The sequence below is a fragment of the Narcine bancroftii genome, chromosome 8 (genome assembly GCF_036971445.1).
Source record: "Narcine bancroftii isolate sNarBan1 chromosome 8, sNarBan1.hap1, whole genome shotgun sequence".
NCBI lineage: Eukaryota > Metazoa > Chordata > Chondrichthyes > Torpediniformes > Narcinidae > Narcine > Narcine bancroftii.
Window position 1 is genome coordinate 3,612,255 of NC_091476.1, and position 17,271 is coordinate 3,629,525.

Consider the following 17,271-nt stretch of genomic DNA (forward strand, 5'->3'; position numbering starts at 1 on the left):
CACTTGTAACAACAACAAACAACAAGAGAAGGCTTTTTTAAGCATTAAAATATTTAATTCTCACCAAAAAAAGTGCTGGCCACCACCAATCCCTGACACCACCCAATTGCTGTCGCCGATCCCTGACATGTCCCCACCACTGCTGCTGATCCCCGGGGAGGCTTCCCAGGCCACTGGAACACTCACTGGTGAGTCTGCGGGCTCCTGTCTCCATGGTCACTGGAGCTCCCGACTCCAAATCCTCCCCAAGGCCTACTGCACTGCGCGGAGGTAGGCCGAGGGGAGGATTCGGAGTCAGTGTCGGGAGCTCAGGTATGTCAAGGGAGGGAGGGAAGGGAGTGAGGGAGGGAGGGAAGGGGAGGGGAGGCCACTGAGCCCAAAGTCCCGCTTCTGCATGGGAGGCCACTCTCCTTGATGATGCCGGGACAAGGGATTCTTCTGACCGCTTGCAGCTGGGTGACAGTGGCTCATAGTTAGAGAGGGAGAGAAAACTCATTAGGGGAAGGTAAAGAAGAAATGGAAAGAGGGAGGGGAGGGAGTTACCTGAGACGAGGACAATTATCGTTCTCATTTCATGTCGAGTGATTTTTTTTCAAATCTGTGAGGTCAGTTCAGCTCCAAAAAATTTTCGGATAAATGAGGATTTCAGAGAATCTGATTTCAGATCATTTGAGTTGTATTGTACTTGCAATCTGAAAATATTGCTCGTCAGACATTTACATACCAGTCTACTTCCAATATTAGAATGCTAATGTGTATTCCCAAGGTCCATCTAATTAGTTCCAACATTTCCAGATTATGTATCAACTCCAAGCCTCCGCTCCCTCTGTGGGCACAATGATTCATTCATTCACTAGTTTCATTCCACTAAATCTCCAAGCATGACATCTCAACCATAGAAAAAGGAAAGTTTCACATCATTTGGGTAAATCCAACAAATAACACAATACCATAAGGCACAAGAGTAGAAATAGGCCATTTAGCCCATCAAGACTGTCCCATCATTTAATCATGAGCTGATCCATTTTCCACATAACCTTTGATGCCCTGGCTAATCAAGAACCTTCATCAATTTCTGCCTTAAATGCACACAATGACCCAGCCTCCACAACTGTCTGTGGCAACAAATTTCACAAATTTACCAACCTCTGGATGAAGAAATCCCTCCGCATCACTGTTCCAATCAGACGCTGTGCCCTCTTGTCCTAGACTCTCCCACCATGGGAAACAGTCTTCCTGCATCTACTGTGTCCGTACCTTTCAACGAAAGGTTTCAATGAGATCTCTCCTCATTCTCCTGAATTCCAATGAGTACAGGCCAAGAGCCATCAAACGGTCCTCATATGATAACCCCTTCATTCCCAGAATCATCTTAGTGAACCCTCTCAACGTCAGCATCATCCTTTCTTAAACAAGGAGCCTAAAACTGCTCACAATATCCCAAGAGAGGTCTCACCAATGTCTGATAAAGCATCAACATCCCTCTCTATTCCCCTTGAAATGAATGCCAGCATTTAATTTGCCTTCTTCTCCTATTCACTCAAGATGCACGTTTACATTCAGACTTGCTTTTAACAAATTTCACAGCAACTACCCAATTATTTGCTAGTTTCTCTTCTTTTTCACATAGCTTTAAATGCTCATTAATGCTTCATTATTTAGGCTTGATTAATTAGTCCAGTTACCCTATTTACACCTTTCCCATTATGCACACAGCTGTGACATTCACCACACTTCAGGTTCCAAGCCAACGTTTGTGGTTTGGACCCTATTTTCCCCATCCAACAACATGGGGGTTCAGTGTTTTGGGAAAAGCAAGACGGAAGAAAATGCTGAGTCAGGCTAAATACTGGCCAAAATCCCAATTGGAGCTGCATTTTGCTAATAATAAACCATTCCTTGGGATTCTTTTCCTTCAGCTGAGGGAGCAGACTTGGGGCTCTGATTAACGTTTCATCCTAAAGACAATGTTTCCGCACTACACTGGAGTGCCAGCCTACATTGCTGGGCTGTCGACTCCTGAATGGGACTTGAACTTTGAACCTTGCGAAGGTGAGGCAAGAGCGTTGCCAACCAAGCAACAGCTGACACACAGCAGTCGGCGGACTTGTGGGCGAAGAGTCTCTGGGACTTGGCATCAAGGCAGGTTCCATTGATTTTCCCCAGATTTCTATTCAGAGTACATTGACAAACATGAAATCATTCAGAAAACAGGGAATGTTGAATGGAGAAAACAAGGCCCAAACCACAAATGTTAGAATTGGGTGGAAGTGGTGTTGGTATGAGCGTACTGAATGTCACAACTGCGTGCTCTAAGTGTAAATAGAGTAACTGGACAAATTCAGACTGAATTGTCAAGTCCATGGCTCAGCTGTTTTCTCCTCTGTACCACTGGCACTTTCATTTCCACATCAGTAAAATCTATCCACAACCAACATCCTCTATTCACTGGCCTGCATTCTCATTTGGTTTATTTTTTAAATTAAACTATGACAACTATAAAACTAGCAAACAAAGAGAAGTTGGAGAGGCTCAGTGGGTCAGGCAGCATCCACGGAGAGAAATGGCACCTACTTTATATCAGACATTAAATGTAGCAGATGATCAGCAAAGAGAATGATGTCCAACTATCGGATCCAAAGATTGATACAACCCCCACTTCTAATACCAGCATCCTAAAGGTGTGAAAGGCATGACTGCAGGGAATAGATACATTGGCTTCAGGTGAAAGGAGATTATTTTAAGAAAAGACACATGAGGGGCATCTTTTTTGCACAAGAGGATAGTGACGAAATGAGTTTCAAGAGCGAGTGAGGGAAAAGGCCCAAATGCAGACAAGTAAGTACAGGTTACGTGGACAATTTGATCACATGAACAAGTTAAGTCGAAGGATCTGTAAAACTATATAAACCCTTTTGCAGTGTTTTAACATTTCCTTTTAACCCATCTTTCATTTCCTCCCTAAAGCATCCACAACTTCTTTAATATTGTTGGGTCTCCTTTAGCATTCACTTCAAAGTTTCTTTTATCGTTCAAAGTTCAGATATATCAGACATGACATCACATTCTTTTTCCTGTGGATGAGGCAGAATTTCTACTCATCAGTAGTGCAAAAAAAACCGTACTCAAGAATAGCTATGTATACCCAAGAAATGTTATCAAACTGCCTTGTAATATATGATCCTTCATTTTTGTCACCAAGACCCCTCTTTAATGCAGACATTTTTCTGTCCGTGAGATTTTGCCATTTGACTACAGTATTTCCACTTTGCTTGCTTATTTTTTTGGGCATTTTCCCAGCTCAAAGCCTGTCTCCAGGTCTATTACTAATGCTGTTCTGAACCACACCACCCGCCCCCCCAACCCGCCTCGCTGCACCATCCCAAAAAACCACACATAACAACTGTACAAGCTGAAAGGATGTGGCCTTCTCTGCATTGGAGAGACTGGACGCAGACTGGGAGATCACTTTTCTGAGCATCTTTGCTCTGTCTGCGTCACTGATAGGGATCTCCCAATGGCCAACCATTTCAATTCGGTGACCCATGACTGTGCTGACGTGTCTGTCCAAGGCCTCACACACAGCCAAACCAAGGCCACCTGGAAATTGGAGGAGCAACATCTAATATTCTGTCTGGATGGTATTAACATTAACTTCTCCAGTTTCAGCTAGACCACTCCCCATTCTCCCTCTCTTCCTGCCTCCTTTCCATCTCTACCTCTTTCTTTCTCCACTCACAGAGCCATCCCCTCTCCCCAACATTTGCCCTTATCCACCTATTTCTTCCTACCTATGCTCCTCCCCCTGCCCCTCCCCTCCCATAATTTTACTCAGGAACCTGACTACATTTTGTCCAAACCTTGATGAAGGGCTCAGGCCAAAGCATTGGTTCTGTATTTTTATCTTTGCTGCACAAGTCCACTGTTCGACCTGCTGAGATTCTCCAGCATTGTGTTTTTATGATTAACAAGCTGCCTGATATTCAAAAAGTTACATCAGCATATTAAAACTTCAGCAATAATAACTTTCTTGGATTTTTTGACAGTCCAGGTTTAGTATTCGAGTATTGAAGTGTTTCTTAAGTGGGGAGAGAATGCGAACAAAAGGGTTCAAGTGGCCAGCTGCCTGGATGGCTAAGCCCATGCACAGAATCCCCTCCCAATGTCCCATCCAAAAAAAAAGTGGATGGAATATCAACTTTGATCTTAGTGCTGGAAAACACAAGAACAAAATGTGGCGCTTTCGTACGGGCTTTTGTTAGCCTGCACTGAATGGGCATTGGAACTCCAGTTAGAGTGGACTTGAACCAGTAGATTCAGGTAAGACCAGAGCTTTGAAGGATTTGAGGACAAGCTGAGTAAACTTGAGTTGGGCAAACTGATAAATAATACAATTTACAATCACAGCGTCCACAGACTTTGTGCTTCACTTATGATGCAAATGAAATATATTTTTTAAATTTAAAAATAAAAGGGGAAGCTTTCAATAGAGTGGATACATGTCACCACAGTTAACCTTACTGCAAGACCATTAAGAACTGAAAATAAAAGCATGCAACTTTGCAGAAGAGAAATTATTTCCAACATCACCATTTTCCTTTATCACTTCCTAGTACATTCCTCCCATATTTACATCAAAATTCACTTTCAGCCAAATCCTCATTCTTGGTCATCTCAGATCTCAACAGCCAAGATTTTGAAAGGCACTTTAGAAATTGAGGTTTGCTACACCTTCCTCAATCATGTAAATCAAATGAAATTCTAGGGAAAATACCCTTCCTCATTCTTTTTAATCATTCACGTCCGTCTCCCTCACCACCCCCACCCCATAGAGAGCAGCCAAGAACACACCAAGATACTGTCCTGATCAGATCTGGACAATTAGCATCGTAACGCTGTTTTAGTGCAAGCAATTCAAGTTCGAATCCGGCGCTATCTCTAGGGAATCTGTACCTTTTCCCAGCCTCTGCAGGGTCTCATCAGTGCTCCTGTTTCCTCCCACTCTTCAAAACATACCAGATTGTAGGTCAATTGGCCGGCATGGACTCGTAGACAAGAAAGGACCTGTTACCACAGCTGCATGTCTAACCTATGCAGCAAACCCAGAAATTGGGTTTAAAGACAAAGCCTCCTGGCAAAGACCATGATTTGTTTATTCCATGATTTGTTTATTCCTGAACCATGCCCAGACACATACAAGGTGCAGTCTCTCAAAGCCTGCAGTGGGCTTTCTCGCAACCACGGAGATACTGACAGACTGATCAGTGGGATGGGGAAATAAGCAGCAGGCGATAGGAAGCTTGAGGTTGCCTGTATGTGCTGAATTCGTTTTTCCAATGTACATGAGACTACATGGTGAACACCAAATGTACTACACTAGATTAGACCACGTTGCAGGTTCCATGCATTATGTCCACAGTTACATGCATTTGATGGAATAGGTTTTGCTGAAGTAAGCCAAAGGCTTGTTTTAATCGTTATTAAACAATGCAGAACAAAATATACGTTATCCTCTCCATTTCATATTCCTACAGTGAACTAAACCACACACCATGTAGCACAAACTCTTCACTTAAAATGGGATGATGGCACACATCTATTGAAATGAACAGTCCATTGTAAAAGGGAGAGAAAACAGACATCAGCTTAATTTAATCTACTTGTGCACAGCGTCACTGAAGAATAAATACAGAACTCCAAAGTATAATTATTTGTAGAATATCTAGAATTTTTTTAAAATCCATGTAAACCCACTGGGAAAGTGTATGACAATTTAAGCTGCCTACGAAAGTAAGGAATTAATTAAGACAGCAAAGAAATTAAAATAGTCAGACTGGAGCTTGAGTTTCAATCAATGAAACCACAGATTCCATTATGAGGGGCCCAAAGGCAAATTTAATTTAGTCCTTTGCACTGGAAGCCCATGAGGCACAACTTAATGTTCTTAGAAGTATAGATTTACCCTTAAGGCCTCTAGAAAGAGAACAGGGGAAGCCCATTCAACCTGCACTGTCAATCAGTTAGATTCCAGCTGATTCTGCAACCACTCAATGCTTTCTGCTGCAGCAATAGTGGAAGGCCTGGCCTACAAGTGGAGGTGTCAGGGAAATTGCTCCATGCATTGCCACATTGTATGCACCTTGGCAAGCATGCAGATCATTAAGACAGGGGACTAGGAGTTGGTCAGCTGGTAGGAAATAGTGGTGCTGGAATCCCGCCTGCTAATTACTCACCCACACACAAGATGTTGAAGCAGAAGCCCTGACATACCGACTTGTTCACCAACTGGTCTGGCATACTGTCAAAGCCAACGTGACCGGAGAGGGAAAGGTTCCGGGCACTGTCAGTCTGCAAAGCAGGAAAAACATGTTGTTAGCAGGTTGGCAGGCCCCATCAGCTACTCCAACCCAAAACACCACTCTCCTTTTCCATACTCAGAAGTTTATTCTTAATCATTTACCAATATAGTACTTCAAAAACTAAAAGTGAAGGCCCATCATAAGGACAGGTAGCCACAATAAAGGGTACAACAACTGGCCAGGTGCAACTACAAATTAAAATGAGCCTGGCTCTAACTGCATGCCTCAGAAGTGAAGCAGCCAATCAGAACATCCGGTTAACATCACATCATAGTACTGCCGATGCTCGACATACTATGACATCTCTGTCAATAAGCAGCAAACATCAGTTTAAAATGAAGCGCACAATTTGGCAAGCTTGAAAGGCAATCATTACATAACAGGATAGCTCCGTCAGATGTCAATTTTGCCTTTGCCTAGCAACCAGCAGACACATAAAGAAGGAATTTCTTAAAAGGCAACTCTGAATATAAATTGAGAAAAGACCAATTCCCAGAATTATATGTAATAGTTGCAATATCTGATATTACTGTACCCTAATATTTTTTAAGTTAACAGGATACCTTTAATAAAGTGGCCCTACCGAATTTCAGATGATGATTTTCTTCCCTTCCCCCAGTCTGATAGCAGGAACTTCATGGAATATATTAAACCTTACAGTTTGAAATTGTTGGGGTTCAAACATACACTGTTGGTGTGGTTATCAAAATGATCCAGCTTCTAGGTCCGTTAGGATTCAGAACTACTGCAACAAGGACTAAGAACTGGATGAATTCATTCCATCATAACTGCTTTTGAATGGACTTCATGGATGATACCTTTGAAGATTAATTCAGACAATAACCTATCCAACTTTCAGCAAAAAAAAGCGCTCATAACAGGCACTTCTGATTATGATGTACAGTGGTGTTTCAACCTCCATCAGCATTCTCCAACTGAATGAATTCATTCGTCAGACGAGACAAAGCACCTCAGGACATTTCCGGCGAACAACACTGGTTTTCGATCTTTAATTAACAGAATTCAAACTACACACCGAATTCTATTAATTCACATTTTCAGCCCACGTACACAAAATATGCAATGCTTTTACCCTTGCTTAAACAGTTGCTCTTTGATGGAAAAGAGTATTCTTTGAAACAAAATGCAACCAATGTCAACCCCCTCTTCCCCTTTCTAAAGTTAGAAGCCATCCTTTGCTCTCCTTCCAGTTATCCATTGATGCTAGAAATCATCTGGGCTCCTTTCCCACAACTGAAATTACTCAAGACAAAGTGAATGTACCCACCTGAAGAGCAACATAAGCAAAATATCCAACAAAGAGCATAATTGTTGCGTGTCTACTCAATCCCACACACGGTGGGATCACATGATTCATTAGACAATGCCACTGGATTGTGACCCCAATTGCAATTTGATAATCATTAATCCTAACTGTTAGCACTACATTACCAGCTGACAGGCCAAACCATTCCAACTAAAATGAATGGAACTGATTAGAAAATCAAAACCCCTTCAGTCATTTTTAATGTGATTTTTTTTAAATTTAGACACACAGCACAGTAAGAGACCCTTCGGCCCAAATACCCTGATTAACCTACAACCCCCGTTTGTTTGGATGGGAGGAAACCGAAGCACCTGGTGGAAAGCCATGCAGAGAGAGGGAGAACGTGCACATTCCTTACTGACAAAACTGCATTCAAACCTGTGTTGCACTGTAACAGCATTGGACTAACTATGCTGTACAAAGATAAAGTTATGAATTATTATTGGGGTCACTAACATGAAACCAAGGCCTGCACTATTGTTTGATATTACTATCTCACATTGTGCACACTATTTTAAAAATAAATCGAGTCCAGAAAACTAAAGATCACCAGTCCTGGTAACAAAATGATCAAATTAATGAGAACACCCAAGACAGAAAAATCCCCCTGGTTCATCTAACCTGGCCTGCATAACTGCCATCATAATACATGCACTTCCATTTGGTTAATATTTTTTTTTAATTTAATTTTTAAAAATTTAGACAAACAGCACAGTAACAGGACCTTTTGGCCCATGAGTCCTTGCCATCCAATTTACACCCAAATGACCCCTGGTACATTTTCGAATAGTGGGAGAAACCCCCAGAGAAAACCCAGCAGATACGGGGAGGATGTACAAACTCCTTACAGACAGCACGGGACTTGAACCCTGGTCCCGATTGCTGGCGCTGTAAAGGCGTTGTGCTTACCACTAACCCAACCGTGCTGCCCCAAACTAGGAATTTTTTTTAAAGAAGTGCCATTAACAGAGGGGGAAAGAAAACCAGGAAAGCTCACAGAAATCCAACTAAATCTTCAATATAGTAAAACACAAAAGTCTTCACACACTGATTGTAGTAAAAACACAAAAATGTTGGAGGAACTCAGCAGGTCACGCAATGCCTGGAGGAGATATACCCTGAAGAAGGTCTCAGGCCCAAAATATCCATCTTTACCTGGACGCTGCAAAACCTTAAATATAACCTTAAGTCATGAGGTCAGAAGAGGGCAAAATACAGGTGGTGCAGTGGGAATCAGTTTTTGGGACCTTGATTGTTCAGACTGCTCAATTTCAGGAACTCAATTCAATGAAATGTATAGGAATGCTTTGGAAGCCAGGGAAGGAAGCCTACACATGGGCAATTGAATGGCAGTGAAATTCAAAAGTAGGAGTGTAATCAGTGGTAATAGCTCCACTTGCCACCCAACTCACATTTTATCCGTGCCCCACATACAAGGGTTATGGATCGGAGTCTTCAGCACACTGTCCAAAATATTTAGAGGCAATTTGCAACCCTTCCTGTTGATTGCAATATTTAGAATCTCTGACAACTCCCTAAATTCCCTGCAGAAAGACGTAATAGTACTTACATCCCAATTAGTCAAGCGTCTAATTTTGTTACACTGGATTCTCTTACACAATCGATTGAAGATAACAGTTTATTAACTTGAGAAAATCAAATACATATTAAGGGGGCCCCACCGGAACATTTTTCCACAATGGCAACCCTTCATGTGTTTTTTTTCCCCTCCGAATTATGAATGCTTACGGAGTGAAAGACTAATTGTGAGCTGGCTGTACCCTGTACCAGTACAATCAGTAATCCTGTCAGCAAAGTACCAAGGGGTCCGGGTGAGTATTCAAGGGTGTATGTGATTGTTTGTGTGTATGTGTGTTGGTTTTATTGTTTAAAAAAACAGGAGCACAATGTACATCTGTGGAATGTGTACAAAGTTGTTTTCGATGCTCAATAAATAAATTTCCCAAAAAAAAGTAACAGAGAGATGCTTAAAGCAAAGGAACAGTGGGGACGTGGACATGCGGAGGACCTAGCCGGATGTGGGTTAGAAGAGCTCTCCATGAAGACTGATAAAAAAGACAATTCAAAACTATCAAACTATCAAAGATTTTATCTGCCAAAAGCAAAAAAAATGATGAGCAAGAAAAAGACCCAAAAAACTAATGCTGAAGAAGCTCAAAAGTCACCAAAGGTCGTCGTTTGGAAGTTCACAAGGGAGTGATGAAGAAGGTGCCGCCATGATGTCAGAGCAGACGAGGTGGGGGGGGGTCCGAGCAGACGGGGTGGGGGGGGAGTCGAGCAGACTGGGGGCGGGGTCAAGTAGACGGGGTGGGGGGGTGGTCAGCACCCGATCTGCAAAAGATGCTGAAACAATGGACACTGAGTGGACCATTTTCTAGAGCGGAAAACATGCTGAGAGGTGGCAGACAAAATAACGATGATGGTGACGGTGATTAAAATCCTGACAACTCGGGTGGACCAGGTCGAAAACAACCCGATAATGACTCATGAAAAATTGAAAGCCCTGGAAGAAAATGCAAAGACATGGAAACAGGACAAACAACTGCTGCTGGACAAAATTGATCTTATGGAAAATTTCAGCAGAAGGAACAAAGTCCGAATCGTCGGGCAAAAAGAAGGGACTGAAGAGAATGACCTGGTGAGTTACTTTGAGGAATGGATCCCACAAATGTTGGGATCCAGAAGGAAAATGTGCTTGTGGAGAGAGCCCACCGGGCCCTCGGCCAGATGATCTAAGGACATGACCGGTACTGGTAAGATTTCTGAGCTACTGGGATCGGGAGGCAACATTAAGAGCAGCAATCGAATATGCCAGGGAACAAGGGACTGGTCAAGTTGAGGGTGGAAAATTGCTGTTTATTCAAGACTTTATTGCAAACTTGGTTAAAGAAAGAAAGGAATTTGATGGTGTCAAGCGACAATTGCGAACACGGAACATAAAGTACTTGATGTTATACCCGGCAACATTGAGGATCGATGGTTCTGTAAACGTCCAAAGGAGATAGAGAGATATTTACAAGGACTCGAAGGGGATGGATTTCAGGAAGAACAAGGAAATCTGGATAAAAGTAAAAAGTGAGTTATATTTTGAAATGTCTTTCATCGGTTAATTAAAGTAATATTGAGAGAGGGTGAATACTTAGTAAAATAGTAGCAGGGAGTCAATGGCACTGGAGAAGGGGATTTTTTTCAAAATTGCACTGAAGTTAAGGGCAAAGGATTCTCAGATAATATCACAGGCTTTCGGGGTTTCTTGTTTACGTCACCGTCAATGTATTACATGTGCTTTTTTAAAAGAGAGAAAAATCACTATCATATGAGTCAGCAGAAAGGTCATAGAATAGTGCTGGGTAGATGTAAACATGAATATGAGTAAAACATCAACATTTATTAGTTATAATATTAACAGTATAAACGGGCATATAGAGAGAAAATAGTCTCGGCAAACTTTAAAAAAATTAAAGGCAGGCAGTTTTCCTGCAAGAAACACACCATACAAAAATAGAACATAATAAATTAAAAATGGACTGGGAGAGACAAGCTATTTCCTCTTCTTTCAATTCCAAAGCGAGGAGGGGTAGCAATTTTAATTAACAAAAATATACCAGTGTTGGTGGAAGACACATCCATTGATCCAGCAGGAAGGTTTTTAATGGCACATTGTTGAATACATGCAGAATTCTAGACTCTTTTGATTATTTATGCTCTGAATTTTGATGATGAATCCTTTATGCAGAATGTCTTCTTAAAAACAGTGGAAGGAAGATAAAATGTATTGTTTGGGGGAGATTTGAAGTTTTGGTTGGACCCCATCCTTGATAAATCAGTGAAAACAGGGACAAAAGCAAGAGCTGTGAAAGGTACTTTTATCTTTTATGAAGGATTTAAATCTGATAGATGTATGGAGACAGTCACACCCCAGGATGAGAGATTATTCATTCTACTCAAAGGTTCATGACTCTTATACGAGAATTTATCTTTTTTTAAATGCCTGCACAATTAAAAAAAGAGTGGTCAAAACAGAGTACCTAAGCAGATTGCTATCTGATCATGCACTCCTGACTTTAATGATAAAAATGCCAGAGAAACAAGGAAGTGCTATAGATGGTGTCTTTGATGGCTACAGATGGCTGTTGAGAAAGAACGATTTCTGTAATTTTATTAGGGGATGAATAGAATTATTTTGTGAAACAAACTGCCCCTCTCCTAATGATAGTTATTTTTAAATATGGGACACACTCAAGGTTTATCTAAGGGGACAGATAATTTCATATACTGAAAAAATAAAGAAGGAACATATAGCAGAGGTCAATGATCTGGAGAATGAAATAACACAGCTCAAAAAAAGAAAAGAGTGCCAGGGATCAGGTGAGAAAGATAAATACAAGATTTTGGAAAACAAAAAAGTGAAATACAATACATTGCAAACATATAAAATAGAAAAAACTGTTTTAAAATCAAGACAAATATTATGAATGGGGAGATAGAACGCGTAAAGTTCTATCATAACAATTAAAGGCAGAGGAGACATCAAGGATGATTAATGCAATCGAAACAGAGTCTGATAAATTAACATATTTATAATTTACATATTAACATATTATAATTTACATATTAGCATAATTAACATATTTATATAAAAGGCAGAGGAGACATCAAGGATGATTAATGCAATTGAAACAGAGCCTGATAAATTAACATATAATCAGAAAGAAATTAATACTTTTAAACAATATTATACAAAACTGTATAAATCAGAATTGCTAGGAGACTCTAGTGAGATGGATAAATTTCTCTAAGAGACTGAATTGACCATTGCATCAGGGTCTCTTTGTTTTCTGATTGAACCATTAGCAAAGGCTATAAGGAGGGATCTGGACATAAAGTGACTCACAGTTTTAAATCTGTGGAGGAGGAGCATAAAATTAATCTGTTTGCAGACAATGTGCTGTTGTATTTATCAGATCCCTATGAGTCTTTGGCCAAACTACAACACACATTCGAGAAATATGGAAGAGCTTCTGGTTACAAAATTAATTTAGAAAAAAACAAAATTGTGCCACTCACAAATTTTGCTTTTGAAAGATATCAAAAAGGAAATTGCTTTAAATGGAAACTGAAAAGAATTAAATATTTGGGAATAGGCTAGATAATAACTTTAAAAATTTGTCTAGACTTAATTACCTCCCTTTGGTTGGAAAAATGGAAGACAATCTACAAAGATGGAAAAACTTGCCTTTCACTTTAGTCAGGAGGGTTAATTGTGTGAAAATGAAAGTGACGCCGACACTGCCGTCCTTCTTCTAGGCGTGGTCTATTCCTTTGCTTCAGAATTTTTAAAAGATACTCAATGGACATACAAGACAATTTCTTTGCCCAGAAATCTCTATGGAGAAACTGACATGGGAATATAAATTGGGGGGGGGGGGGGAATTAAGACTGCTGGATTTTTAATACAATATTATCCAGCAGTGAGGTTTCTTTCATCCTTCTTTGAAGAAGAAAGCTCTTCCTCATGGATCCAAATGGGATTATATACAGTGAGGGAGGGGGCAGCGGCAAACGATTTTATTTACAAATGGTTTGTCAAATTAATAACAAAAAAAATGGATAAATTGATTTTAATACATATGATTAAAATTTGGCATGAAATTAATGAGTGTATTGGCTCTTCAGCATCTCCGCCCGGACTGGCTCTTCAGCATCTCCGCCCGGACTGGCTCTTCAGCATCTCCGCCCGGACTGGCTCTTCAGCATCTCCGCCCGGACTGGCTCTTCAGCATCTCCGCCCGGACTGGCTCTTCAGCATCTCCGCCCGGACTGGCTCTTCAGCATCTCCGCCCGGACTGGCTCTTCAGCAAGACATCTCACAGTCACACTGAAAAAGGTCCATCTCTGTTGGCAGGGTGAGGATACTGTACTTTAACGGGCAGGTTGCAGCAGAAACTTGGACTTTGCACATTTGAAACCTGAAGAGGGGCTTTAGGCTGCTAATATTCAGCAAGGTTTCACTAGAAAAGGAAAGTCCATATAAGATGCCAGAAAATCTTCCTGTGACTTAAAATAAAAGGGTAGAGGTGGCACAATTCTGATTAGACTGAATACATAAGGCAGGATAACCTTCACTCAGTACAACTGGACAGACAAATGATGGAAAGGACACCATGATATTCAATTCAGAACCAATGTGAGCTAACAATCTCTCTCCCCTCTACATTGGAACAATCTCTCTCCCCTCCACATCAGAAGCCTCCTCAGGTACAATAAAATGAAACACCAACTAAAGCCATACTGCATGTGGTTTAGAGATGAACAAGTAACATTTTCAATGTGTAACGAAGTATATACAAGAATCTTCTACTTTAATTTTTTACCAGTCTCTCTAAACTAGAAAGAAAATAGATTTAAAAATGAAGCAATCCATCAAGGATGCAATTCATTGAGGAAGCAGTAAAGTATCAGCCAGAATTAGACATCAAGTTAATTGCTGTATCTGTACTTCATTGTCAACCAAGCTATGATGACAGCAAGGAAAAAAATTGCCGAGAGAGCTACATTTTATTGTAAAAATCCAGGTGCGAAAGATAAAGTGGAAACAGTTTAATTTGGCAAGGAGCTTCAGAAGTACTTATAACTTCCCTTTGGGTCAGTCAACTCCTGGGGTTACTTAATCTCACTGGGTTCAGACAGACACATATGAACTGAGGCCTGAATGTATACTTAATAAACTGAATATCAATTATAAAGGTTTGTTAGTTTTAACTTAAGCTTGTAGTGCAAAGAGCAATCATTGATTTCTATGATATTCTGCCCTTCGGAAAGTTTTATGTACAAAATACCTTTGTAAATATTGCACGGCAAAGCCTTGCCCATGGGGTTAACAGAGCAGGAACAGACAAGAGGAAAGAGTTTATGGTTTCCTGTTTCCTCCCTTCACTCCTCTTCAGCACATTTCAGCAATTTTCTTGCACCTTACAACCTAGTTGAAGAAAACCTGAACTGTCACACAGTGTGTACCCAGAGGCAGTACCCAAACCACTTGGTAGAAAAATTCTGCTTGTTACATTTTGATTCCATCATGGTTACAGGGGAGCACTAATCAACTGGGTGAGTGGACAAAGGAAGAGCAGAGGGAATTTAACTTGGACTAGTTGGGGTGGCACGGTTTGCACAACAGTTACAGCGCCCGCAACCACGGTTTGAGTCTGGCACTGTCTGCAAGGCGTTTGTATGTTCTCCCCATGTCTGCGTGGGTTTTTTTAAAGCGTTTCAATTTCCCCCAATCCTTCAAAACATATGGGGTTGTAGGTTAATTCTGTGGTACGGGCTTTTGGACTGGAAGGGACAGTTACCGTGCTGCTTGTCTAAATTTAAAAATTAAGTACCAAGTGCTGTATTTTGGGAAATTGAATCAAGGAAGGACATACAAACTGATTGGCAGGTCCCGAGGAGCAGGTTTGCACAGAGACACCTTGGGGTCAGGGTTGCTAGATTTGGCACAAGATTAAAAAAAATTAACTTAAAAAAAATTGTGAAAAGCACTAACAGAACCAAAAAGAGCCTAAAAATCTAAAATCTCCCCCCAAAAAAGCCAATCAGCACTTTCTGCCACAACCAACTCAAGAAAGTGCTAGATTTCTGCCGTTTGGCGCCAAATCTGAACCCCTGCAGGTGTACCCGGGCTCGTGCAATCTCTGCACGTGGCCAACACTGAGCCATGTGTTCCAAGCCCAAAGGACTCCAAAACCCAGCAGCAATAGAAATTCACCAAGACAATGGTTACTTAAACAAAAGTTGCTTTCAATTTTCTATAAACATAATGACAAAATCAAGTTAATAATAATAAGTTTAAGATTAACCTAACTATACACTCTTCTAATTCTAAGCGCACGTGTATGTAAGGTGTGTATGTTCAGGAAAATTCTTTGATTCACAGTCCAATCTCACCTCTCACTCCTCAAAGTTCACCAATATCAGGCAATTCTTACACTGTGCACAGAATTTAACATTTATGAATTTTCACCCGGTTCTAGTGTTTAAAGTTAAATGGTTACCGATCAGGAAGGTTCTTGTTGGTTTCAAAGAGATATGTGTTGCCCATTGGACACACACAAACTGATTTCCTCCTATCAATCACTTCAGTGTCTTGCTGAAGAAACTTTTCCCATCATGGGTTTTCCATATGATAACCTCTTTTTCCAGGTCACCATAGAGTTCCTCTGGTTTCCCTTATTTCAGGAGAAACACTCCAGCCAGCCATCTCCGCTTGTAAGAACCACAAGGGTTTTGAACAGGCTGAACTCAGAACTGACAACCCATCTTCAAAATGGAATTTTTCAACAAGCCTGCCAGCTTGTCATTTTGCCTCCTCAACTGCTACTGTAGAACCGACTTCTCTCTCCCTCTCAAAAAGAGATACCACATGCTTGTTTATTCTCTCCAAGTTTGTAAAAACCACATTACCTCTTCCAGGGCTCCAAACCCAATAGTCGAAAGACCTGATCAGCCTCTCTGAGCCTGGACTTTATTGCCCACACACAATAGATCAGCATCTTCTTTGCTTCTGCAAAGCCAACCGGAGCCTCAACGTCAAGCTTCAACAAATCTCTTGCATTTTAAATGAGGTGTCTTTTGTGAAGTGTTACTCTATGAAGTGACCTACTCTAAACCCCCACAATCTATCTTTTTTTAAAAGACTTATTTACCCATAACTATTCTAACATATCTCATAACACATGTCTATTCCTTAATGACAGGTCCTACCAGACGTGGGCAAACATCTTACAGAATCTCAGGACATTGGGATGTCATTGGGTGAAAAGTTGAGGCCTGAGAAATGCTATGATGAGTTACTTGGAACCAAGCATCTGAACCGGGATTCAAGAGGGTGCTGAGGGCAAGAAGGAGTCCTAAAGGGGCCTGCCACTGAAGAAGGTTTGGACCTGGAGCTCAGGTTGCCAATGGATCAAACAGGAGCCTGTGTGGCTACAGAAGCTGCGCAAGTGCTGGAGGCGAATCCATGGACACCCGACAACTCTGAAGGAACTCTCTTTCTCTCTTGCTGTAAGGGGAACCAGGTGACACTAATGGACACCGTTTACCTTGTGGCAGGATCCTTGTAAGGAAGGCAAATTTATTTACTTGAACAATATTACCAAAGCAGATGGATATCTAAAGAACATTCAAGTTGTTTTGGAGTTATCATTAGAAATATTAGATTTCTCAAACTTGGTTGAAAATTTCCCTGCTGCTATGATGGGATTTGAAATCCACATCTTCCATGATTTTATTGTTCCACAACAGTGGCCATAGTTTTTTCTTAGCTGCTGCAGTGTTTCATCTAGTCTGTTCGGATTTCTCTGTTGGAAACTGGCGCTAAATAAGCACATTGAAACAAATCTTATTAGAGGCTAATTGGCATGGGGGAATTCTGTAAATTAGTACCGACTGGTCAACTCAGTCTTCTTACTCAGCTTTAAAGATTAGCAGAGCAATTAAATGAGCTGCTTTTTAAAACAAAAAAGCTTTGCCAGGTTGCAGTTTGTTATTTTATTAATAACATTC

General features: G+C 40.9%; 1 protein-coding gene across 4 annotated transcripts in view; it reads right to left on the reverse strand.

Annotated features, from left to right (window-relative positions):
* Positions 1-17,271, reverse strand: part of septin6 (septin 6) — a 72,942-nt gene that overhangs the window by 43,620 nt on the left and 12,051 nt on the right. For 3 of the 4 annotated variants that reach the window (XM_069892640.1, XM_069892642.1, XM_069892641.1), the window contains exon 2: positions 6,234-6,348. In XM_069892640.1, coding sequence (XP_069748741.1) covers positions 6,234-6,348 — 115 coding nt within the window. Of the gene's footprint in view, positions 1-6,233; positions 6,349-6,460; positions 6,561-17,271 lie in introns of those variants that run through there. The other variant, XM_069892643.1, reaches the window with a different exon arrangement.